The sequence below is a fragment of the Pagrus major genome, chromosome 2 (genome assembly GCF_040436345.1).
Source record: "Pagrus major chromosome 2, Pma_NU_1.0".
Taxonomy (NCBI): domain Eukaryota; kingdom Metazoa; phylum Chordata; class Actinopteri; order Spariformes; family Sparidae; genus Pagrus; species Pagrus major.
The window spans coordinates 444639-471484 of NC_133216.1; the positions used below are offsets into that span (position 1 = coordinate 444639).

At 41.0% G+C, this 26846-nt stretch overlaps 5 protein-coding genes across 5 annotated transcripts; 3 read left to right on the forward strand and 2 right to left on the reverse strand.

Annotated features, from left to right (window-relative positions):
• Nucleotides 1-410: 410 nt before the first annotated feature.
• LOC141011564 (olfactory receptor 6E1-like) lies at nucleotides 411-1340 on the reverse strand. The gene has a single exon (XM_073484741.1). It carries the CDS (start codon nucleotides 1338-1340, stop codon nucleotides 411-413), a length of 930 nt encoding a protein of 309 aa, XP_073340842.1.
• A 5376-nt stretch (nucleotides 1341-6716) lies between these two features.
• LOC141011571 (olfactory receptor 6E1-like) lies at nucleotides 6717-7655 on the reverse strand. Its single transcript, XM_073484753.1, has one exon. The coding sequence runs from the start codon at nucleotides 7653-7655 to the stop codon at nucleotides 6717-6719; it is 939 nt and encodes a 312-aa protein (XP_073340854.1).
• A 2366-nt stretch (nucleotides 7656-10021) lies between these two features.
• Nucleotides 10022-10963, forward strand: LOC141017850 (olfactory receptor 6E1-like). Its single transcript, XM_073492637.1, has one exon. It carries the CDS (start codon nucleotides 10034-10036, stop codon nucleotides 10961-10963), a length of 930 nt encoding a protein of 309 aa, XP_073348738.1. The 5' UTR covers nucleotides 10022-10033.
• A 4062-nt stretch (nucleotides 10964-15025) lies between these two features.
• On the forward strand, nucleotides 15026-15958 carry LOC141018167 (olfactory receptor 11A1-like). The gene has a single exon (XM_073493072.1). The coding sequence runs from the start codon at nucleotides 15026-15028 to the stop codon at nucleotides 15956-15958; it is 933 nt and encodes a 310-aa protein (XP_073349173.1).
• Nucleotides 15959-22899: 6941 nt separating this feature from the next.
• On the forward strand, nucleotides 22900-23832 carry LOC141018175 (olfactory receptor 11A1-like). The gene has a single exon (XM_073493085.1). It carries the CDS (start codon nucleotides 22900-22902, stop codon nucleotides 23830-23832), a length of 933 nt encoding a protein of 310 aa, XP_073349186.1.
• Nucleotides 23833-26846: the final 3014 nt, after the last annotated feature.

Here is a 26846-nt window from a genome sequence, read left to right on the forward strand (position 1 = left end):
CTAATAAAAAAATGGATTATTAATGAAAGTTTAATGTTTTATTAGCAGTCAGTCGTCTCTATAGAAGGAATAACACCTGTGAAGGACTCTGACACATATTTGCTCTGAATCCAGAGTCAATTGTAATTGAACAAAAATATTTCTGCGCAAGGGAAAACTGCTACCTGATGTTTGTCCAGTTTGACGAACACAAACATATTTTCTACAGTCAAAACATTGGTTATTCAATCTCCTGTAAAGAAATTCATCAGGCATAACAAATGTGCAGAGAGCTCACACAAAATAATGACCTACAATCAAAGACAGGTGCAGAGGAGGCTGAAGCCGTCACTTTCAGGCTCGACCCTTCTCAGATTTCAACATTTAAACACATGAAGACATTTGTTAGACGAAGAACGACAAACAGTGTTTCACGTTCTTTTACCAGAAACAAGACTTTTACATATGATGCGGATTTTGGACATATTCATTCCATACATGATGGGGTTGAAGAGCGGTGTAAATGTGAGCCAGTATAATGATAGAAAAATGCGCAGCACAGTGGGAACTCTGCTCAGATCAAACCTGCTCTGCACTATTTCAAAGAAACAACCAAAAGAGAAGTTGAGCAGAGAAGCGATGTGAGGTGTGCAGGTGCTGACGGCTTTCTGTCTCGTCTGTTTAGAACCAGAGAAACACACTATAAGGATCCTCATGTACGTGTAGAGAATTAAAACGATGAGACCAAAGATGACTGTAAACATGTAAACAAGTCCATAAATGTTGTAGACTGTGGTGTCGGAGCAGGCCAGTTTAACAATGGAGTAGTTGTCACAGTACACTTTATGAATGGTGTTGCCACACAGCTGTAAAGGAACACTCAGAGATGGCATGACAACAGTTTCTATTACACTGTACAGCCACACAAACGCTGTGAGGATCACAACTTTTCTGGATGTCATACGTGTGTTATATTGTAGAGGATAACAGATAGCAAGATATCTGTCATAAGACATGACGACTAAGGTGAAATATTGTACACCTCCGTAAGTGAACACACAGAAAATCTGCAGGAAACAAAATGAAGCAGAAACCGTGTGAATGTCAGAGAGAATCTGAGTCAGAAGGAATGGAAACAACCCTGAACTACCAAACAGTTCATTTACAAACAGGCTGCACAGGAACATGTACATAGGTTCATGTAAGCTCCTGTTCATACAGATAACCACAATGAGCAGAAGGTTGGAACAAATGATTAAAATATATAAACACATAACAATTATGAAAAGTAAATATTTAAAATCTCCAACGTTCACAAAGGCAACAAGTGCAAAGTGTGAAACCTGAGTAGAGTTTATCATGGCTCCTTCAGCAGCCTCAGCATCATGGAGTGGATTAACTACATGAACTGTGACTTTAAGATTTATAAAGGTTAGTTTGCTCTTTGAATATTTAAGAAGCTGAAACATTAATCACAAACAGAAGTCATGACAGATTCATTCATCAGCAACAGAACACAAGACGACTAATACAAGTGTATTCTTCCCACATAATGAGACACAACCTTAAAGGGACTTGGGGCAGGATCAAGAAATAAGACTCAATAGTGACTCGCCGGCCGTTGCGGCCGTTAGTGTAACTGCAGCCATCAGCCGAGCCGCGTGGGAGCGCGCATGAGCTCTTCACAACAGTGCAGCTGATGCCGTCTCATCCCTGTTCGTCAGACGCTTGACGCTTGGTCAAGTGCCTTAATGTGCCAGACTTGTTTTGTATTTTCCAAGTCAATGTTATGACTGTAACTGAAAGTTGTTCAATAAAGTTTTTATAAAAAAAAAAAAAAAGCTTGGTCAAGTGCCACTCGCGTCGATACCTGACGCAGGAGGCTTCCCCCCTTTGCGTTGGTCTTATCCGCTACACATGAAGCAGCCGGGAAGCTGCTCGCTGTGTGTAGCGACACACAAGCGCAGCGATTTACAGTTACGGTCGATGCAGTCTGAAGGCACGGGCGAAAGCAAAGACGGCACAGTGATGGACAGAAATATCGTCTCTGATACGGGATTGCTGTGTGTTAGCGGCTAATGTTGCTACACAGACACAAACAAGCCGTTAGCCTGTGGCTACATCCAGCTGCTAACGTCACCTCCCGGATAACAGGTTGGGCTCTCGGTCCCGTATATAAAGGGACATGTTTCTAACTATTCGGTTTCAGACTAAAGGACCGTGGAAAATGCGCAGTCTGTAACTATTCAGTGTTACACAGCGGTGGACTAAGTTACATGTTAGCAGCTAACGCTACTTTGCACGTTAGGGCACCCCGAGTCCTCGGTGATCTCATATGATTTTCAAATCAAGCTCTAAACATGACCTGTGATGTTTTCTTACCTGGTTACTAGGAAATGAGCCATGTCAGCATCTGTTTTCAGTCCCAATTCAAGTTGAAGCTGCCTCCATGAGTCCAACACGTATCCGATGTGTATTCAGGTGCCAGCCCGCTTTGCTCGTAATTTTGTTTCGACTCACAACATGCTGCTGATAAAACCTTTGTTTTCTTCTTAGTGTGACTTTTTAGTGGACTTTGTGTGATGGTGGGTCGTTTGCTGGCTGTAGCAGAATCCATTACTACCCAGACACTAGTTTGGGTCCACCGAGTTTGTTTACTTCCTGTATCCAAGTCGAAAGCCGGTCGAGGACGCGCATTCAGTGTCATCTGACGTCACGTCCGCAGGACTGCGCGGGAAATTCGGGCCCGAATTGCAGTACATTATGCAGCACACAGCCTGTTCAGGGCAATGGAGAGATGCGAGGGTGGGCTCATTCTTTTTGGTTTTGAACGCTTCATCACCCATTAGCATTAAAAATCTTAAAATGCATGTTTATAATTTCACAGATCCTGCCCCAAGTTCCTTTAAAGATGGTGTGTGTCAGTACCCTGCTGTTGTCACTCTGAGTCTCTCTGCTTCTTTTAACCCTTTCAAGTAGTCTGAGGCTCACAGCAGCAGACTGACCTCATCATTATTATTTTCTTTCTTTTTTTTTTGGCCTTTGTATCGCTTTATTGATAGGACAGTTTTAGAGAGATGACAGGAAACAGGGTGAGAGAGGGGGGGGGTGACACGCAGCAAAGGGTCCAGGCCGGACTCGAGCCCTGGGCCACTGCTGCGAGGCCTCTGCACATGGGACACCCGCTCTGCTATCTGAGCTAACTTATGGTGCCCCATTAGTTTATTTCTGAGATGTTATTGTCGGTCTCCTGCCCAGTTCACTTTAGTTTGCACCGTCCCTGTGTCATGAAAAGGTTCATTTATCAGCCATTTTAAAGCATCAACAATGAGTTTGAGTCAGTTTATGTGACAGAAGACAAAGACAAACTGTTTATATGTTGGAGTGTTGATGATGAGTTCTGGAGTCTCAGTCTGAGGAGTGAAGCTGCTCTGTAGTTTGGTGGTACGGCAGTAGATACTTCTGTTTCTGTTGTCAGATGGCAGCACATACTTCTGTATCTGTTGTCAGACGGCAGCAGACACTAATGCATCTGTTGTCAGACGGCAGCAGACACTAATGCATCTGTTGTCAGATGGCAGCAGACACTTCTGTATCTGTTGTCAAGTGGCAGCAGATACTTCTGTATCTGTTGTCAGGTGGCAGCAGGGTGAACAGACTATGGCTGTGTCTCAATTCAGGGGCTGCATCCTTCGAAGGGTGCATTTGAAGGCCAATTATGTCACAATGACGCGTGAAGGCCGTCCCAATTCGAAAGCTCCTCCAAATGCACCCCACAAATGCAGCCTTCTTTTCTGTCTTTTTTGAGGATGCACCGCTACCATCCTTCGCAGCCTCCCATATCCCAAGATTCTTTGCGCGCCCGAAAAAGAAGAAGGAAAGAAAGAAAAGGATGATATCAACTGGTGTAGATCGTCACTTTCGCAGGCCTGGGCGGCAGAAATCGTGATGTAAGGGTAAGGGGCGGGAACATCTGGTGACGCAACCAGGAAATGCTCCGAAGGCGAGACTGTCCCATTTAACAATGGTGGATGCGGCTCTCGAAGGTACCTCCGAAGGACTCACATTCGGAGGCCGCAAAGACCCCATCCTTTGAAGGAGGCAGCCCCTGAATTGAGACCCAGCTTATGTGTGTCCCAATCCAGGGGCTGCATCCTTCGAAGGACGCATTTGAAGGCCAATCACGTCACAACGCCGTGCAAAGGCTGTCCCAATTCGAAGGTTCCTTCAAATGCGGCCCACAAATGCAGCCTTCTTTTCCCTCTTTTTAGAGGAGGCACTGCTACTATCCTTCATGGCCTCCCATATATGAAGATTCTTTGCGCACCGCGGCTCAGTCCCAAAAACAAAGAAAGAAAGACAGAAAATGGCGACATCAAGTGGCACAGATCTGACATTTAAATGTAGGGATTGGGTTTATACTCGGTTTTTACCCATTTGAACATCCAACGCCAGATATGTTAAACTTCAAGGGACCTTAAAACCTCCAACTTTTTTCAGTTAAACTCTCTACTCGTATTTTCACTTTTGTGGGCCTGGGCAGCAGAAATCGTGACGTAAGGGTAAGGGCGGGAACATCTGGTGATGCAACCACAAAATACTCCGAAGGCTAGACCGTCCCATTTAACGGTTGACGCGGCTTTCGAAGGTACCTCTGAAGGACTCGCCTTCAGAGGCCGCAAAGGCTGCGTCCTTCAAAGGCTGCGTCCTTTGAAGGATGCAGCCCCTGAATTGGGACACAGCTACTGTGTCTGGGTGGGTGTTGTCTTGTTGTATCTCTGTGCAGACGTCTCACTTCAGTGATGTCACTGATGCTCTGTAGATGGTTTAATCAGCCACTGTAGAGTCGTCCCATCGAGGTCACACTTTCTATTTTCTTTTGTTAAAGATTCTCTGCTGTCACCTGACAACAGATACAGAAGTGTCTGCTGCTGTCTGACAACAGATACAGAAGTATCTGCTGCCGTACCACCAAACTACAGAGCAGCTTCACTCCTCAGACTGTGAGACTCCAGAACTCATCCTCAACACTCCAACATATAAATAGTTTGTCTTTTGCTCTGTCACATAAACAGACTCAAACTTAGTGTTGATGCTGTAAAATTGTGGATGAATTAACCTTTTCATGACACAGGGACGGTGCACACTAAAGTCAGCTGGAAGCTCATCAGTCTGGTCAGTGTGATCACACTGCTGCATGGTGCACATGGTGTTAGAGATGTGTACAGTACCAACAGTCTGTCCCTCTGTGGATTCATACATTGAGAAACCTGCATGGAAAGTGGTGTAAGTACACTTTCCATGTGTACACACGGTTAATAGATTTGACTCCAGGTCTCTAAAGTGAAGCCAATGCAGAAAAAGCCTCAAACCTGCATTCTTTTAAATACTGATGAAATGCTCAGTAAGTACAGGGATATAACATCCCTGGAGTCAAAGTTGGCAGGAAGTGTGAAATAAAAAAGCCTGTGTAGTTTATCATTCATCTCTTTTCAGTTCAGTAATAAGTTAACACTAATAAGTCATGTTGTAAAGGTAATAATTGAGCAGTACCATGTTTGTGTGTGTGTGTATGCATGTATATATATATGTATATATATATATGTATATATATAACGCTGAAGAGAGAAGTGTGAAGAGACATTTTCTGACATTATGTGAATGTTAACGTTCAGCTTCATCCTGCTGCGTACCTGAACACTGACTTCATTACAACAGCAGGAATCGAAACAAACTGAAATCTTAGTTTGATTTTATTTATTACAATAATGCTGCCTCACAGAGCTGCTGCTGTGGCAGAAAGTACACACCAACACACAGCAGTGCAGTATATGGAAAGGTTCTGATTATATTGTGTTTACATACGCAGAGAGCAACGTTTCAGAAACACCTTTCAGAAGAGTCCAGTCCCAGCCAGCCATTACCTCCGGCCTCACTGCCTCTGTCTCAGATGTGGTGTTTATCAGTGGACTGTTGGAGTAAATGATGAGAATATACAGGAGCTTTATCTGTGTGGTCACTCAGTGTTTAACAGTAGAAGTTAAAGTGAGTCACACTCCGGTAGGATGATGGTTTCAGTGTCTCACTGTGAGCTTTATTTACATGCTTTTCAATTCTACACACACACTTTGGTTTGCACTGTAAGATATGAAGCTTTAATTATAAACTGAGTATTTCACATGTGGTGAATGTTGTAATGTTAGAATTGAAGTTTTTAATGTCAGAGACATGACACTTATACATCACAAACTGACTTTATTGTCAATAAGTGGTTCATACTGTGCATTTTAACATATTCAGTGTATCTCTGGGTTCTCAGGGAGTCAATTCACAGATTTATACAAATTAAATTTAACATTTTAAATGCTTAAAATTTACAAAAAGGCGTAAGTGGCGGAATAATCCAAACAAGCTTTTGGAGCTTTTCAGGAAACAGAAGTGTTTATGAGAAATGATAATAATGAGAATATAGAACCGTTCAGAAAGTTAAAAAGTGCTTAATGGTGAAATGAAAAAAAATATTTTAGAACAGGGAATAAAACAAAATGCATGAATCAATTTTTGGTGATTTAAAGTAAACCTGAATGATTCAAATCAACCTTTTTTCCATGTTTCATGTAAAAATATGAATTATGCAGTCACAGTCAATACAAGTGTCAAAAGGTTCGTCACTTAATAAACTCATTTGTTTGGATTGAATATCAGCAGATCTGTTTGTCGTCAAATAACATCTGAAGTTACATTTTCTCACCAAAAAGCAGGTTTTTGTATACATCACGTATTTTGGACATTTTCAGGCCGTACAGTAAAGGGTTGGCGAGCGGTTGGACTGTGAGCCAGTACAATGACAGAAAAATGCGCAACATGTTGGGTAATCTGTTCTGAACATCAAACCTGCTCTGCACTATTTCAAAGAAACATCCAAAAGAGAAGTTGAGCAGAGAAGCGAGGTGAGGTGAGCAGGTGCTGACGGCTTTCTGTCTCGTCTGTTTAGAGCCGGAGAAACACACTATAAGGATCCTGATGTACGTGTAAATGATTAAAACTATGAGACCAAAGATGACTGTAAACATGTGGACAAGTCCAAAGATGTTATTGACTGTAGTGTCGGAGCAGGCCAGTCTGACGATATAATAGTTGTCACAGTACACTTTGTTAATGATGTTCCCACACAGCTGCAGAGGGAAGGTCAGACCAGCCGCGAAGAGCATATTGATGAGAAGAGGGTAGAACCATATGAGAGCAGTGAGCTTGGCAATCTTATTATATGTCATAAGACTGTTATACTGTAGAGGATAACAGATAGCAAGATATCTGTCATAAGACATGACGGCTAAGGTCAAAAACTCTATACCTCCATAAGAATACAAACAGAAAATCTGCAGGAAACAAAGAGAAGCAGAAACAGTGTGAATGTCAGAGAGAATCTGAGTCAGAAGGAACGGAAACAACCCTGAACTACCATACAGTTCATTTACAAACAGGCTGCACAGGAACATGTACATAGGTTCATGTAAGCTCCTGTTCATACAGATAACCACAATGAGAAACACATTAGCACAAATGATTGAAATGTAAAAAGTCAGAACAATCAGGAAATATAAGTATTTAACAATCCCCGTGTCAAAGTAAGCACCGAGTGTGAAATATGAGACATGTGTAGAGTTCATCGTCATCCTGCTTCAAAGAATTATTAACACTGTTCAGTGGTAGAACATTTTCTCACAGCTGTGTGAAAGTTTAACAAGTTGAGATGTGTTATAGTGAAAGAGAGCATCATCATCATAAACACATTAATGTTCTGATACCATCTGTCGCAATTCAAACTCACCATGAGCTTATTTAAAGTGTGAGACAGGTGGTGACAGCTGATAACTGCTGCTGCAGTCACACTGTGACCTCCTCCAGCTGAGCCGAGGCTCCAACTCTTCCTCTTATAACCCTGTCGAGTCAGGGAGACGCCCACAGCGGCAGTCTGACCTCGTGATCAGCCGACACACTCATTTCTTAATCATGTCAGAAACAAATACAACAATAAGCGGCTTTTTGTTATGTTAGTTTTGTTCATGTTGGATCGTTGTTTAATTGTTTTTAGAGAAATACACACAGATGCTGCAGGATGAGCTGAACGTGTGTTAAAATGCAACGACTGCAGTGTCTTCTGTCGTCTTTACTGCTGTTGTGATGACAAGTGTTAGGACTCGTCCACACCCTGAAATGAGATTTTTCTTAATGACATAATAATAAATAATAAATGTTCGTCCTTCGTGGACTTGATGATGAAGAGCAGCATCTCTTGAACCTGAGAAGTTCAGATACAGGTGTGCAGGTTGAAATGAGGGTGCAGTGTTGGTGTGTTGGTGGTTTTGGAGCTGCACGCTGAAGGTTGTGCACTGGGTTGTACCAGACATGCATAAGTTCAAACTCAGCCTAGTTCGAACATGATTTCTAACTTGGGACGAACATTTTAAGGGTTGCAACAACTGAAACAGTTTCATCGTCGGCAGAAGTTACAACTTAAATGTCACACTGACGCCTCAGCAGGTTTAAAGTCCTTTGTAAGACAGCAGGAGGTGAAAACATCCTTTTGGTCAGCTCCTCCTGAAGTCTCTCGTCGAGGTGAGGACACAAAAGTTCTGCTTACAGAGACACACTTAACATCAGCAAAGGAAGCATGGAGTACAGAAAGGCCTACGACATCCTCGGACCACCCGGCCAGACAGCACTGGTGCAACCGCCTCACAGCTGCTTCAATCAACATGTTAAGATGGTTAAGGGCTCAGTGGTCGACATTAGTGTCATTAGTGTCATTCATTAGACATTATTTTAAAGACCTGTTTAGACAGAAGATCGTCTGCAGCGTTGTGAAAAACCAAGTTCACACCGCTGCAACTTTCTGAAACAGTTTGTCTTGTCGCGACTCTCAGACCCAACGTGTAGAAGTGGTAGCAGTGAAGTTAGTTCAGATGGGGGACTTTATTTATTATATTTTTATATCATTTATCTGTTGTAACAAATAACTTTGATTTTCACCAACTGTAACTGATGTAACTGTATAAAGCAGCAGTATATAAGGAATGATTTCTGTGCACTAGTGTAGAACTATGCAGGGCAGCTAACTAGCTCACCGTCAGATAAGTGAAGCTGGGTTTCGTCCGCTGGCCGTCACATGACTACACGGTGTCAGTTTGCCGTCAGTTCACTCATGAAGTTTAGTGATTTACAAATGGAAATCTATAATTTCATGGAGCCAATGGTCCAAATAAAATATGAAAACATAACATGTAATGTAATTCTTCTTAATGTGATTGTGATTTATTCTTAGTAATAGTTCATTTTTTAACCAGTCGCGTCAGTATGGTGGTGGTTTAATGGTGTGTTCACCTCCAGCAAAGCTGTTTATTCACCTTACCCTATTTTTATTTTTTACTTTTATAAAAATGTTTTAAATAACAGTAACACAAAATAACACTTACTGATAGTGAGATTCTGTGACGTTCTGTTTTTATTTGTACAGATACAGAGTCTGTTCGCTCAGCAGGTAGATGAGTGAGGTCAGACTGCTGCTGTGGGCGTCCTCGGACCTCACGGGGTTAAAAGTCTGACAGCAGGTGGACAGATAATGTCTCTGACTGTTGTGTCTCATGTTAGTGTTGTAGAGACAAGTGGTAATAATAGAAAATGTGTCTCTGATAATGATTTAGTTTACTGTGTGTAATCTGAACACTACAGAGAGTTCGTGCTTTAACAGTGTTAGAACGGCTTCATGAAGCGAAAGAAGGATGAAGACAAACTCTACACAGGATTCATATTTTGACACGGGGATTTTTAAATACTTGTCTTTTATAATTGTTATGTGATTACATATTTTCACTGTCAGTGCTAATCTTCTGCTCATTTAACTTCATCTTGATTTTATTCTTTGTGAATATTTTCAATATAAACTATTGTTTGTGTGTTTGGATGGTTTAGTTTGAAAGTCTGTATCAAAATGTTACATTTCTTTTCTACAATAGTTCCTCTACTGAAAAACACTTTGAGAGCTGAAAAGAGGATGAAGACAAACTCTACACAGGTCTCATATTTCACTCTGACTGCCTACTTTGACACTGGACTTTTAAAATATCTCTACTTTATGATTATTATGTGTTTATATATTCTAATTGTCAGTGCCAACCTGCTGCTCATTGTGGTTATCTGTATGAACAGAAGCTTACATGAACCTATGTACATGTTCCTGTGCAGCCTGTTTGTAAATGAACTGTTTGGTAGTTCAGGGTTGTTTCCGTTCCTTCTGACTCAGATTCTCTCTGACATTCACACTGTTTCTGCTTCTCTTTGTTTCCTGCAGATTTTCTTGTTATACTCTTATGGAGGTGTTGAATATTTAAACTTAGCCGTCATGTCTTATGACAGATATCTTGCCATCTGTTATCCTCTACAATACAACAGCCGGATGACATCTAACAAAATTGCCCTTCTCGTTGCTCTAACGTGGGTTTGCCCTTTATTCCTGTGTGTTGTGATGACATCCTTGAGTAACTCGTTACAGCTGTGTGGGAACATTATTGAGAAAGTTTACTGTGATAACTACTCTGTTGTCAGAATGGCCTGCTCTGACATCACAGTCAATAACATCTATGGACTCATCATTACTGCCCTGTCAGTCTTTGGTCCTCTAATTGTAATCTTTTACACATATATAAAGATCCTTAAAGTTTGTTTCTCCGGCTCTAAACAGACGAGACAGAAAGCCGTCAGTACCTGCACACCTCACCTCGCTTCTCTGCTCAACTTCTCCTTTGGGGCTTGTTTTGAAATATTACAGAGCAGGTTTAATATGAACAGTGTTCCCAATATGCTGAGAATTATTCTGTCATTGTACTGGCTCACATGCCAGCCTGTGTTCAACCCTCTACTGTACGGTCTGAATATGTCCAAAATCCGCATCATATGTAAAAGTCTCGTCTTTTATGACCTCTGACACATTTCAGTGTTTGCTGAGACATTGAAAATGGATTTGTGTTAAAGTGTGACAGCTGAAGTTCAGCTGCAGAACTGAAGCATTCAGTGTGAAAGAAAGTGCAGTTAAATGTGTTTTCATTCAAATAAATCAGAAACATTATTTACATGTTTGATCCAGATTTTTTAACGGCTTACCTTGGTGTTAGTGTAAAGATCTGCTACAGACTCAGAACCTGTGGAGTCCTGACAAGAAACACTGATTCAAACATCATTCACATATTACATTCATGTGAGGATCTGACACACGTTTGGCAATAAGATGAAAATTAAATGTAATCAATCTTTTTGCAAAACCTTTGTAGCATCCTTCCATGAGTGTATGTGTGCTATTTATATATTTCAATATATGTAGTATGTAACTTTATCTGTATTAATTTATGCTCAGTAAATATGAAATATCATGGAGGGTGAACTGTTTAGATTATAGGATATTTTTAAATGACACATGAAATTACAGTTGGCATGTTTTATAATATGTGTCTGTTTCTGTAAAATAGTAGTAATTATTTTGTGATATCCATAAAGACACCACGTTAGGTTTGTGATGCACTGACCTTCCATCAGAAGTTTTTTATTTACTGATTCCAAGATCATCTTCAAAGACATTGTGGTTTATATTAATTATTATTATTCATATGAAATTAATCAGTGTTGTATCAGTGCTGCCTTTATCAAGGAGTTTGGTTTACACCATGTGGAACGTGTCATGAGATGACTTTTGTTGTGAACTGGTGCTATACAAATAAATACTGATTAAGGCAGGTGTGAAAAAATGCTGTAAACTAAGAATGCTTTTAAAAATGAAGTGTTAATAGTTTATTTTCATCAATTAACAAAATGCAATGAATGAACAGAAGAGAAATCTGAATCAAATCAATATTTGGTGTGACCAGCATCAGCTCTTCTAGGTTCACCTGCACACAGTTTTTGGAGGAACTCAGCTGGTAGGTTGTTCCCAACATCTTGGAGAACTAACCACAGATCTTCTGTGGATGTAGGCTTCCTCACATCCTTCATTGGCTGTATGTTTGGGGTTGTTGTCCTGCTGCAGAATATATTTGGGGCCAATCATACGCCTCCCTGATGGTATTGCATGATGGATAAGTATCTGCCTGTATTTCTCAGCATTGAGGACCATTAATCCACCGAATCTCCAACTCCATCTGCAGAAATGCAGCCCGAACATGTAAGGAACCTCCACCAAGCTTCAGTGTTGCCTGCAGACACTCATTATTGTACCGCTCTCCAGCCCTTCGGGGAAAAACTGCCTTCTGCTTCAGCCAAATATTTCACATTTGACTCATCAGTCCAGAGAACCTGCTGCCATTGTTCTGCACCCCAGTTCTTATGTTTTCATGCACAGTTGAGTCTCTTGGCCTTGTTTCCATGTCGGAGGTCTGGCTTTTTTGGCTGCAACTCTTCCATGAAGACCACTTCTGGCCAGACTTCTCCGGACAGTAGATGGTAGCTGGGTCCCACTGGTTTCTGCCCGTCCTGAGCTGATGGCACTGCTGGACATCTTCTGATTTCTAAGGGAAATGAGCTTGATGTGTTTTTCATCTGCTGCACCAAGTTTCCTTGGCCGACCACTGCGTCTACGATCCTCAACGCTGCCCGTTTCTTTGTGCTTCTTCAGAAGATCTTGAACAGCACATGTTGAAACCCCAGTCTGCTCTGAACTCTTTGCCTGGTAGAGACCTTGCTGATGCAGTATAACGACCTTGTGTCTTGTTGCTGTGCTCAGTCTTGCCATGGTGTATGACCTGGGACATGAAACTGTCTTCCACACCTCGCCCAGTGTTAAGCCTCCTACAGCTGTTTCTGTTCTGTTTCTACCTACATGTTACATTGATGATCATTGGCAGCTGTTTGGTGTAACTGGTTGATCACACACTGACTATAATCCTACAAAGTCCCTGACTGTGCAGGTGTACCTATAAGAACTGATGCTGGTGTGAAGGCAGAGGGTCGTAACACCAAGTATTGATTTGATTTAGATTTTTCTTTTGTTCACTCACTTTGCATTTTGTAAATTGATAAAAATAAACAATTATTATTTATATTTTTGAAAGCATTCTTAGTTTACAGCATTTTTTCACACTTGCCTAAAACTTTTGCACAGTACTGTAATATATATATATATATATATATATATATATATATATATATACAGTTTTATATATATACATAAAATTATTTATATAATTATATATATGAAGTTAAATATGTATATATATGTATTTTTATATATATATATATATATATATATATATATATATATATATATATATATATATATATATATATATATATATATATATAAGGTTGCAATCAAAATTATTCAACCCCCATTGCATTTTAGGTTTATTGGCAAAATTTATAATTTTTCAGGTGTTTGCAATAAACAAATTACACAAGAACGTTCAAAAGTTAAATAAAACTAACATTACAAGGATTTTATCGATGTTCAACACTAAATCCTACTTTCAATGACAACTGCAGTCTCAAAAATATTCAACCCCCTGAATAGAATTCCTCATAAGAGACACATTTGCATATCAGGTCTCAAGCACTGATGCAACCAACCAAGGGCTTCATTAGTTGCATCAGGTGTGATGAGATCGAACACCTCAGATACCTGGACTGTTGACGGTGACGTTTCATTGCATGTTAGAAATATGGCTAAGTCAAGAGAATTGACCAAAACGTTCAGAGAAGAGATCACTGCCTTGCACAAACAGGAAAAAGATACAAAAAGATAGCAAAGGCACTGAATGTTGCTAGAGATACAGTTGGAAGCATAGTTTGCAAGTTTAAAGTCAAAGGAACAGTGGCTACACTTCCTGGACGTGGCAGAAAGAGGAAGCTGTCAACGGCTGCCACCAGAGTCCTGAGGAGGCAGGTGGTCAAAAACCCTCGACTGACTGCAGAAGACCTGCAGCAACACTCGGTGGCAGCAGGCACTGAGGTTTCAGCTGCACAGTGAGGCGCATACTAAACACTGAAGGGCTCCAAGCCCGAACTACAAGACGTGCACCACTACTGACCCAACAGCACAAGAAGAGTCGGCTCCAATTTGCTCAAAACTATTTAAATAAGCCAAAGAGGTTTTGGGATTCTGTTCTGTGGAGTGATGAAACAAAACTGGAACTTTCGGGCCGATGGATCAGCGGTATGTCTGGAGGAGGAAGGATGAAGCACACGCTGAGAAGAACATCCTGCCTACAGTGAAGCATGGCGGCGGCTCAGTGATGCTCTGGGCTGCTTCGCTTCCTCTGGCGCTGGAAACCTGCAGCGTGTGGAGGGCAAGATGGATTCAATCAAGTATCAGGAAATCCTGGGAGAAAATGTTATAACATCTGTGAGGAAGCTGAAGCTTGGGCGTCATTGGACCTTCCAACAGGACAATGATCCCAAGCATACCTCCAAGTCCACCAAGGCTTGGTTTCAGAAGAAGTCCTGGAAGATACTAGAGGGGCCATCACAGTTGCCTGACTTGATCCCCATTGAAAATCTCTGGTGGGATTTGAAAAAGGCGGTTGCAGCATGAAGACCCAAGAACATTAGTGAACTGACGGCCTCTGCCCCTGACGAATGGGCTAAGATTCCTCAGGGACGCTGCCAGAAGCTGGTGTCTGGCTGTGCATCACGTTTGCAGCAGGGTGCTCTGCTAAGTACTGAAGATGCTCGTCATGAAGGGGTTGAATAATTTGAGACTGCAGTCGTCATTAAAAGTGGCATTTTGTGTTGAATTTGGAGAAACCACTTGTAATATTAGTTGTGTTGAGCTATTCAAATTTTTTGTTGTTTGATTTGTTTATTGCAAACAGCTGCTAGTTTGTACATTTTGCCAATAAACCTAATTTGTAGTGGGGGTTGAATAATTTTGATTGCAGCTGGATGTAGTTATGATTGGATGATGCATTACTGTGTGTGGTTGAAGCTTTAGCTGCACACCAACCTCAGACAGCAGGAGACATGTTGACTTCATGTGTTAAACAGTTGTGATTGATGAGCCACGATGATGAAGACAAACTCTACACAGGTCTCATATTTCACTCTGAGTGCCTACTTCGACACTGGGCTTTTAAAATATCTCTATTTCATGATTATTATGTGTTTATATATTTTAATCATTTGTTCCAACCTGCTGCTCATTGTGGTTATCTGTATGAACAGGAGCTTACATGAACCTATGTACATGTTCCTGTGCAGCCTGTTTGTAAATGAACTGTATGGTAGTTCAGGGTTGTTTCCGTTCCTTCTGCTTCAGGTTCTCTCTGACATTCACACTGTTTCTGCTTCTCTTTGTTTCCTGCAGATTTTCTGTTTATACTCTTATGGAAACATAGAGTATTTGAATTTAGCCGTCATGTCTTATGACAGATATCTTGCTATCTGTTGTCCTCTGCAGTATAACACACGTATGACACCTAAAACATTGGCTGTGCTTATTGCTGTAACATGGATTTTCCCCTTTCTTGGGATTCTTGTAGGGTTAGCACTGAGCGCTCCTCTGCAGCTGTGTGGGAACATCATTAACAGAGTTTACTGTGGGAACTACGCTGTGGTTAAACTGGCCTGCTATGACACCAGACTACATAACATTTACGGACTCTTTTACACTGTCATCTCCGTCATCATCCCTCTATTTTTAATCATCTGCACCTACATGAAGATTCTCAAAGTTTGTTTCTCTGGTTCCAAACAGAACCGACAGAAAGCCGTCAGTACCTGCACACCTCACCTCGCCTCTCTGCTCAACTTCTCCTTTGGTGTTTGTTTTCAGATCTTACAGAGCAGGTTTAATATGAGCAGTGTTCCTGATATGTTGGCCATTTTATTATCACTGTACTTCCTGACATGCCAGCCGCTCTTTACTCCGCTGCTGTACGGGCTGAAAATGTCCAAAATACGCAACATATGTAAGCGTTTGCTGTGTGGTGACGTGTAGGTCATCAACAGACTGTTTTCATCCATGAATAAGGAATAAATAGTGTAAATACTTCCCCTGAGCTCACCTGTGTCGACACAACTCTCTTGTTTGAAGTGTGTGTGGAATGAAGAGGATTCAGCATGTTGTACAGGTTGGGTTGATTATGGACAATGACGGTTATCTTGTGTTTTGTGTTTTGCTCTGTTATGTTTTATCAGTTGATCTGACAGACGTGGTCTCATTTGTGTGACTCACAGTAACTGCTTTCAACTTCCATTGCAACAAGAGCCGAACACAGGCAGATCAGTCAGCCTTTATTTCTGCTGAGAAATCATTAACTGTCATTTACAACCACATCCAGTCAGACAACACAAAGCATGGGAGGAACAATGGAAAATGTAACTAATGTAAATCCTAACACTAACCCTATCTCAGGTAATTTAGTACCTGTGTTAAGATCTTTTCTTGTCATTTTAAAAACATACTGTCAGTAATGGTGCTCGGGCAGCGGAGAGGAAAACTGACACATTTCACTCTGCAGATACTCGAGTCAGAAGAACAGTGAACTTCTGGTTCTGAACACGTACTTGTTCAGGTTTAATCTGACACAAGTTTGTAGTATTCAGTTAATCTTTGAAAATGTCAAAGCAAACTAGTTGAATTCCCGTCAGAAATGTTCACACTTCAAGGAGACATTACATGTTTGGATTTGTCCTTCGGGCTGTCGTTTGTTCCAGTTTGTGTGAGAAAGAACAGGCTGAGCAGAGGAGGACGATGTGACTGATACTATTGATAAAACCAGACCACTGCTGCAGCTCAGGAGGTCCAGTGTGTTGTCCAGTGATCACAAAGTGTTCATGGACACCACATCGAACCTCAGTTTCCTCCAGACGGTCAGCAGCCTGTTGTAGGTTGTGACTGAAGTTAGAGTGTAAAGTTGACACTGAATGATCCGTTGAGACTTAGTTTGATACTGAAACTGTGTCGTTGTTTGTGGAGATGTAAAGTACATCTCAGCTATTGAGGTGATAACTGTCCTCCTGCCTTCATCTACAGCTGGTTTAAAACAACAGCGGCATCGAGTGGTGAAACCATCAACTACAACATATGGTGATAAAACACATGAAGTTAACAAGCACATGATGAGGCGTCACCTGCTGACTGTTATAAATTAGTGACTGGTTGTTAATTATAAAGTCATCTCACCTCAGATACTTACTCACCAACACTGTAACGTTAGTGTGTGATGTTAAATTATATAAATGCAGCTGTTAACTCTCCATGCTCAATACACAAAGTTATTGTGAATCTGATTGAGAGAATGCCAAGAGTCATCAAAGCAAAAGGTGGCTACTTTGAGGAATATAAAATAAAACATATTCTGGTTTGATTTGGTAGTCTTTGATTGGCAGAACTTTTATGCAGAAAGAAACTTTTTTTGTTTTTTCGCACCGACATTTCTGATCCCTACCATTACTGTGCCATCCCAGATCTTTTCCTGTTTTCTTTTCCAAACACTCACAAATGTGAAAGTCCTTGTTTGACAGTGTGGTAATGTTGTAAAGCAGTGTTGGACGAGGACATATGTATGTCTTCTTCTGTGAGGTCAGAATGCAGTGTCCTAAACTAGGGTTTACAACAGTTGATTCATTGAAAAACAAAGGAAATACCACGAAGGAGCTATTCAAAGTGTATTAACAAAGTTGGACAGTGGTGTCCAATCAGAATTTAGTCTCAATAGCATAATGTTTGGCTATTACTAAATTCAGAAGTTGAGTTTGCTGCTGTTGCTAACAAATCCAAGGTTGCCTGTTGTAACTGTAAGAAAGTAAGTTACTCATTGCCAACCGTCAGTACAGGGATGGATTTAGTTGTTGTGAGGAAAGACGTTCTGACCTAAGCCTTAACAACTCTTCCTTGTGTGAGCAAAGATCTAACTCTGCTGAGTGCATGTCATCTAAATAGCACATGGCTCTCTTATTAGCCATCTGAACTTCATGGAGGAGACTAGAATTATGTGCTCTTAAGGAGTTCTACCTCCTGTTCGAGGGTTGTTTTGCTCTGAAAAGCAAGGCTGGTTTGTCTGTGGAAGATCAGATGCAAACATCTTAACAACTGGTCTGTGGATGCAGTCTGTGTATCACACCTGTCCTTAAGTAGGGACTCTATCTCTTCATTGCACTCACTGAGATTTAACCTGCTAATGACTTCAGGGCAGCCAGGTTTTACACTCTGTGCCAGAGAAGAAATAAATCACTCTACACAGGGGTTATCTATTGTTAAACAAGTTGTCCAACAACAATCAGTGCGGTTGGCTATGGTGTTGCTTTGGCAGACACTCTGTAGTGTAGTTTGGGGGGAGTACACTAACCTAACCAAACTGTGTTATGGCCTACACTGTCGGGGGCAGTTTCCTGTTGAGGAGGGGTGGCTCTGGCACAATCTAGTGGCTCTTGTGGGCATACAGATTGGGGCCAATAAAGATAAAGACAGTTTACAAGCGTAACTTTGCCTACCAAACTTTCAACAGGCACTAACTGGAATGCAGGGCAGTAACAGTCAGAGGATTGTCTCTTAACGTTGACTCAGGCTAAAACACGTGGTAGTAACAGCTAAAGTACAAAACTTCTGTTTCACAGGGCTGGTAGCACACTGTGGCTCTATCTCCGGCTCTGCTTCTTACTCAGACTGAAATGCAAGGCAGTAACAGCCACTACTTCTTTGTATCACAGGGCCAATGGCACGCTGTGATTAACATGAGGACAGCTTGACTAGAATGCAACAGATACAGGATATTCAAATGCTGAACTGAAATTCTTACAATTTCTACAGAGCACTTTCAACGTGAATCAATAGCGGCAATAGCAAATGGCTCAAAGTGGCAGTTAATAACCTAAAAGATTTTGGTTAATCAAATGGGTTATAAATTGGATGGATAAATCAGTTCTCACCACAATGCAACTGTTTGTAAGTACAAATCAATGTCTACTCCTGTAGTAGACTAGCGGGATTAAATGCAAAGACTTTTGGCTAAACACTTGAAGATGTGAATCTTAAATTTTAGCACCGGCCAAATTATGCTGAAATTAATATTGCACATTTATAAATGATTGCCAACAGCTTCACTGCCTCACGCGGGGCACCATATGTAGTGCAGTATGCAACATTAATAGGGAGTTTTGGGTTAAATTTGGCTATCAATAATAATTCATGATTATCAGGGATAATTATTAATTATGATAAATAATAAGATCCAATTTACATTAGATCACCTCGGGGCACCACCCTTGAAGAAGGGAAAAGAGCCAATTCACCAAATCAGTCTCATAAAAAGGTACTGAACTGTCAGTTGGTGACTGATTAATAATTAACTTAATAACTACAGCCAAAATGACCATAACAGCTGTAATGGTTGAAGGAGTCTTTGACAGAGTCGAGGTTGGCAACATTCACTCTTGTACAATATTAAATAGACAGCATGAAGGTTCAAAAATCTTTAATTTAACAGAAGAAAACACACAATCTAACTAACATGTACTATATACAGGTGTGTGTGTGTGTGTGTGTGTGTGTGTGTGTGTGTGTGCGTGCGTGTGTGACGTGATGCCACATTATAGAATATGGTTAGTTGCTTCAAAGACCCTGAGTCTGTGTGAAACATAATTCAGCTAACGTCAAATTAGTCGTGTAGCAAGCAAACTACCAATAACCTGACCTGAGATCACAGATCAGATTGTGTTGCTGCAGTGAGGAGAAGTTCTTTGGACCTGCTGGAAATTTAGCTTTCAGCTCTCAGCAGCCCAAAAGAATCCGGGAGAAGAGAACTTGAGGGCAGCAGCCCCGTTGGGAGAGAGGTGGAGAAGAGAGGGAGCAAAGGAAGCAGCTGGAGTTGTGACTCTCTGGTCAGCGGGGGGTCTGTCACCCTGACCAATAGTAGCTCAAAGCTGAATTGGCACCTCAGTGTGAAGACTGGGGAATTCTGGAAAACTGAGTTCAGTTCAGAGCCCATTTTGAAATCCACAATGAATGACTTCATCTGTGGGTCCCAACAGTTATACATTTATATATATTGCTAGATCCTGAGTATACCCCTGTTCAGGAGGTACTGGACCAGCTTTCAGTTATAAGGGTTAGGTCCCTAGACCTACAAGGTGATACTTTAAAATGGGCCTAGCTTCTTACTGCCTACGTCTGAACGTCTACCCTGCTTCCGCTGGCTTGGCACCTGACTTGAATAGCCCTTGAGTCAGATACGGCCACCAGCCACGTCTGTTAACGACAGCTCTCCTCTAAATAATCTGAGCACTTGGTATGGTGCTAGGATGAATTTTAGGGGCTTTTTGTAAACCCTAAGGGACTGTTTCAATTTGGTAGGCTAGAGTAACCTTTAAAGGGACTTGGGGCAGGATCAAGAAATAAAACTCAATAGTGACACGACGGCCGTTGCGGTCATTAGGGTAACTGCAGCCATCAGCCGAGCTGGCGCGGGACCGCGCATGAACTCTTCACAGCAGTGCAGCTGATGCCTCATCCCCTACACACACGAAGCAGCCGGGAAGCTGCTCGCTGTGTGTAGCGACACACAAGCGCGGCGATTTACAGTTACGGTTGATGCAGTCTGAAAGGCACAGGCGAAAGCAAAGACGGCATATCGGGGGACAGAGAGATCGTCTCTGATAAGGGATTGCTGTGTGTAAGCGGCTAATGTTGCTACACAGACACAAACAAACCGTTAGCCTGTGGCTACATCCAGCTGCTAACGTCACCTTCTGGATAACAGGTTGGGCTTTCAGTCCCGTATATAAAGGGACATATTTCTAACTATTCGGTTTCAGACTAAAGGACCGTGGAAAATGCGCAGTCTGTAACTATTCAGTGTTACACAGCGGTGGACTAAGCTACATGTTTGCAGCTAACGCTACTTTGCACGTTAGGTCACTGTGAGTCCTCGTGATCTCATATGATTTTCAAATCAAGCTCTAAACATGACCTGTGATGTTTTCTTACCTGGTTACTAGGAAATGAGCCATGTCAGCATCTGTTTTCAGTCCCAATTCAAGTTGAAGCTGCCTCCATGAGTCCAACACGTATCCGATGTGTATTCAGGTGCCAGCCCGCTTTGGTTGTAATTTCGTTTCTACACAACATGCCGCTGATAAAACCTTTGTTTTCTTCTTAGTATGACTTTTCAGTGGACTTTGTGTGGTGGTGGGTCGTTTGCTGGCCATAGCAGAATCCATTACTACCCAAACACTAGTCTGGGTCCACTGCGCTTGTCTTCTTCCCGTATCCAAGTCGAAAGCCGTCATAGACGCTTATTCAGCGTCATCTGACGTCACGTCCGCAGGACTGCGCGGGAAATTCGGGCCCAAATTGCAGGACATTATGCAGCACACAGCCTGTTCAAGGCAATGCAGAGATACGTGGGTGGGCTCACTCTTTTTGGTTTTGAACGCTTCATCACCCATTAGCATTAAAAAACTTAAAATGCATGTTTATTTTTTCACAGATCCTGCCCCAAGTTCCTTTAAGAAGCTTTAAGATATTTTGCACACTTATCACTTAACTTTTTACTTCCATTAAAGAATCATTAGATGTAGTAGAGATTGAGAGGGTCAAGCCTTTCAGCATCCCTTTCCCTTGTGCTCTGTTATCCTTGGATCCAACTGCAAATCTCTTGAAGTCCATTCTGCGATGATAGGCTGCTCACATACTCTTGTAGGTTAATCCATGGTAGGAGAGTGGAGGAAGAACATCCTCTCCTCTGTTGCTGCATTTTTTATTCTCTCTCAGCTGGCCATCTATTGCTTAAGAAGGAGATGTTGCTTTCTTCCTTATGAGGCCATGCAGCCACTTCCGGTAGCACGATGACGTACTGGTCAACCGATATTCTTCTTTTTCTTCGTAAACTCATTGTGAAATCTCGACCTTTACTCCACTTCAGCTTGTATATTACTTTTGTCTGATTAATCTTTTCATTTGATTTTGTAACTGTTTCTCAGTTTTATAACTTCATTGTAACTTCTTTGTAATCATGACAACAATCATTACACATTTGATTATTAATACAATACGCTAATGTCAGAGCTCTTATATATTTCTTAATCACTTGTTAGAACTAGGTATAATGTCCTTTTACTTGCCGATGGTATATGGCCAGTGTGTAGAGATCTCAACTCTTTTGACAATATATAACTACATATATTGTATATAACTATATAACGATATATATAACTTTATATATATAGTTTTATATATAGTTATATATATCAATCAATCTTTATTTGTATAGCACCAGTTCACAAGTTATATAAATATATAACTACATATATAGTTATATATATAACTATATATGTAGTTATATATATATATAACTTTATATACGTAACTATATATATCGTTTTATATAATATATAATAATATATATAAAATATATCATATATTTAGTTATATATATAGTTTTATATATATTAAGCGACAGGAATGTGGATGGAGGTTGATTTTGAATGCAGTACTATGTGTATTTATTTGATGATGACATTCACAAAGAGACTCACAATGTTCCCTCGAGACAGAAAACAATAAGTGTTTGATTTTCTTTATATTTTCTCTCACATTCAACAGATAGAGAAATATACTGATAGATGAATAAAGTGCAAAACAGAGTCTGTTTGCAAGGCATCATTAAGAAGTGACAAACACCCAGCAGGTCCTCTGGCGATGACGTCAGACTGCAGCTGCTGAATCAGGTTAAAGAAGCAGAGGCAGAGTTCAGGACGGACTGAAGCAGCACAATCTCCATCTGTTTCATGGTTCAAGGTTTTTTCTCAATAATGAACTTCTTTGCTGATTGGATGATGCATTACTGTGTGTGGTTGAAGCTTTAGCTGCACACCAACCTCAGACAGCAGGAGACATGTTGACTTCATGTGTTAAACAGTTGTGATTGATGAGCCACGATGATGAAGACAAACTCTACACAGGTCTCATATTTCACTCTGAGTGCCTACTTCGACACTGGGCTTTTAAAATATCTCTATTTCATGATTATTATGTGTTTATATATTTTAATCATTTGCTCCAACCTGCTGCTCATTGTGGTTATCTGTATGAACAGAAGCTTACATGAACCTATGTACATGTTCCTGTGCAGCCTGTTTGTAAATGAACTGTATGGTAGTTCAGGGTTGTTTCCGTTCCTTCTGACTCAGATTGTCTCTGACATTCACACTGTTTCTGCTTCATTTTGTTTCCTGCAGATTTTCTCTGTTTATTCGTACGTGTGTGTTGAATTTTTTAATTTAGCCGTCATGTCTTATGACAGATATCTTGCTATCTGTTGTCCTCTGCAGTATAACACACGTATGACACCTAAAACAGTGGCTGTGCTTATTGCTGTAACATGGATTTTCCCTTTTCTTGCCATTGTTGCAGTGATAGCACTGAGCGCTCCTCTGCAGCTGTGTGGGAACATCATTAACAGAGTTTACTGTGGGAACTACGCTGTGGTTAAACTGGCCTGCTATGACACCAGACTACATAACATTTACGGACTCTTTTACACTGTCATCTCCGTCATCATCCCTCTATTTTTAATCATCTGCACCTACATGAAGATTCTCAAAGTTTGTTTCTCTGGTTCCAAACAGAACCGACAGAAAGCCATCAGTACCTGCACACCTCACCTCGCCTCTCTGCTCAACTTCTCCTTTGGTGTTTGTTTTCAGATCTTACAGAGCAGGTTTAATATGAGCAGTGTTCCTGATATGTTGGCCATTTTATTATCACTGTACTTCCTGACATGCCAGCCGCTCTTTACTCCGCTGCTGTACGGGCTGAAAATGTCCAAAATACGCAACATATGTAAGCGTTTGCTGTGTGGTGACGTGTAGGTCATCAACAGACTGTTTTCATCCATGAATAAGGAATAAATAGTGTAAATACTTCCCCTGAGCTCACCTGTGTCGACACAACTCTCTTGTTTGAAGTGTGTGTGGAATGAAGAGGATTCAGCATGTTGTACAGGTTGGGTTGATTATGGACAATGACGGTTATCTTGTGTTTTGTGTTTTGCTCTGTTATGTTTTATCAGTTGATCTGACAGACATGGTCTCATTTGTGTGACTCACAGTAACTGCTTTCAACTTCCATTGCAACAAGAGCCGGACACACGCAGATCAGTCAGCCTTTATTTCTGCTGAGAAATCAGTAACTGTCATTTACAACCACATCCAGTCAGACAACACAAAGCATGGGAGGAACAATGGAAAATGTAACTAATGTAAATCCTAACACTAACCCTATCTCAGGTAATTTAGTACCTGTGTTAAGATCTTTTCTTGTCATTTTAAAAACATACTGTCAGTAATGGTGCTCGGGCAGCGGAGAGGAAAACTGACACATTTCACTCTGCAGATACTCGAGTCAGAAGAACAGTGAACTTCTGGTTCTGAACACGTACTTGTTCAGGTTTAATCTGACACAAGTTTGTAGTATTCAGTTAATCTTTGAAAATGTCAAAGCAAACTAGTTGAATTCCCGTCAGAAATGTTCACACTTCAAGGAGACATTACATGTTTGGATTTGTCCTTCGGGCTGTCGCTTGTTCCAGTTTGTGTGAGAAAGAACAGGCTGAGCAGAGGAGGACGATGTGACTGATACTATTGATAAAACCAGACCACTGCTGCAGCTCAGGAGGTCCAGTGTGTCGTCCAGTGATCACAAAGTGTTCATGGACACCACATCAAACCTCAGTTTCCTCCAGACGGTCAGCAGCCTGTTGTAGGTTGTGACTGAAGTTAGAGTGTAAAGTCGACACTGAATGATCCGTTGAGACTTAGTTTGATACTGAAACTGTGTCGTTGTTTGTGGAGATGTAAAGTACATCTCAGCTATTGAGGTGATAACTGTCCTCCTGCCTTCATCTACAGCTGGTTTAAAACAACAACAGCGGCATCGAGTGGTGAAACCATCAACTACAACATATGGTGATAAAACACATGAAGTTAACAAGCACATGATGAGGCGTCACCTGCTGACTGTTATAAATTAGTGACTGGTTGTTAATTATAAAGTCGTCTCACCTCAGATACTTACTCACCAACACTATAACGTTAGTGTGTGATGTTAAATTCACCTTTTAAACAACCATGTTGAAACTATTTCAGTTGGTGCAACCTTTAAAATGTTAGTAGAGCCTAAACTGTGTTAGAAGTGACTCAGATTGTAAAGTGTTATATAAATGCAGCTGTTAACTCTCCATGCTCAATAAACAAAATTAACCGGTGCTGTTGAAGCTGCCTACACAGTCGGTTAAATAAAGTAAACAAATAGTTGGCATCAAGAGTGAAACACCAGATGAACATAAACAAAAGATGCCTCCAACAGACCTTGCTTTTGTCCTCACTCTTAATATGAATGAATGAATGAATTACTTTTATTATTGTGTCATGCAAACATAATATATAAGCCCGCATGGGCTTATAAGACACCAAGAAAACAAACCGGATCTAGAGGACATCATCAGCACATCAATGAAGTAAGAAAACAAACAAGGGTTCAAAACCATTATCTAAAGAAAAAAGAAAGGGAAGACAATGCCAAGCTTCAAGAGAAATCATCAAAAATTAATTAAACAAATTTACCTGTCTTCTTTTCCAAGCTTGAGAAATAAAGCTAGCAGTTTTAAACACATTGAAATTAAACAACCACTCCAGCTTCTGCTCATCAGAGCACCAAAATATTTCAGGGTTTTGTCCACAGATTTCATGAAATAATAACTCTCTCAAACCATCATACTTTGTACAATATAAAAGGAAATGGGACTCACTTTCTACTTCATCTAGCTCACACATTTCACATATTCTATTCTCCTCGGGAATATTTTTAAATCGACCAACCTCAATGGCCAGAGGAAGAATACCAGATCTCAACTGTGCAACTAAAGATCTTTGACTTCTATATATAAGATATAACAGGACAAAAATGATGAGGCAGTGAAACTCCTCTCAGATAATTCTGTTTTTATTAAAACCACATTGCACTGATGCTTACAGATTACACGTACTATTTACTCAAACTGCGTTTGAAGTTTGGAGTTACAAATGTCTCTGTTTCAGGCTCCTAAAACACCAGAGTAGTGAGGATGCCAGACGTGGGTGTAAAAGTTCTGTGTTGTAAAATGAAAACGTAGTAGTATGGACACCAGCTGCCCCTGCGGTCGGCCTGGACACACCACCCTCATTCAAACAGGCCTGATTTGGTCTGAACAATGCGTTACACTTTCCAATCGATCAATACTCATTCACATCACAGTGTGGACAAGCGGTAGGAAAGTGACTAAGGACAACGATTACAGTAAATATTGAACTGGCTGCAGTTTTGAAAGCAGGCAGCTGTGGTGAGCAGGTTCTGACAGAAACACACTTTAGGGATCTTCATGTAAAGAATGTAAATAATGAAAATGACAGAAGTTCTCATGTTGTTTAGTGTGTGTCCATCCCGAGGTGTTGTCACAGAGCGGTCTGAGGGGAGGTCATTATGGTCCTCAGCCCTCTGTGGACCAGTTAAACCAGTACTGAGGTCTGCTCAGGCTGATTGGTCTCACTGGTTAACAGCTCTGACTGTAATTTGCTTCAGAGGGAATTAGTGGAAACTGTGGCTAATGTGAAGACACCTCAGAGACAAACATGTTGACATGCTGAAGTGCCCTCTGTGGTGCTTTAACATGAACTCAGTTTGTTTCAGTGTTTTTATTCTTGAGTATCATTTTAGATGTTTGATTTGGTGTTTGAGAACTTGACTGTATGTAAAGTGTTTCCAGACACAGAGACGAGTCGTTCTGACCAGAAACCGTCAGACAGGTCGGCCCATACCGATCATTAGTAATCAAGGAGATCAATAACCG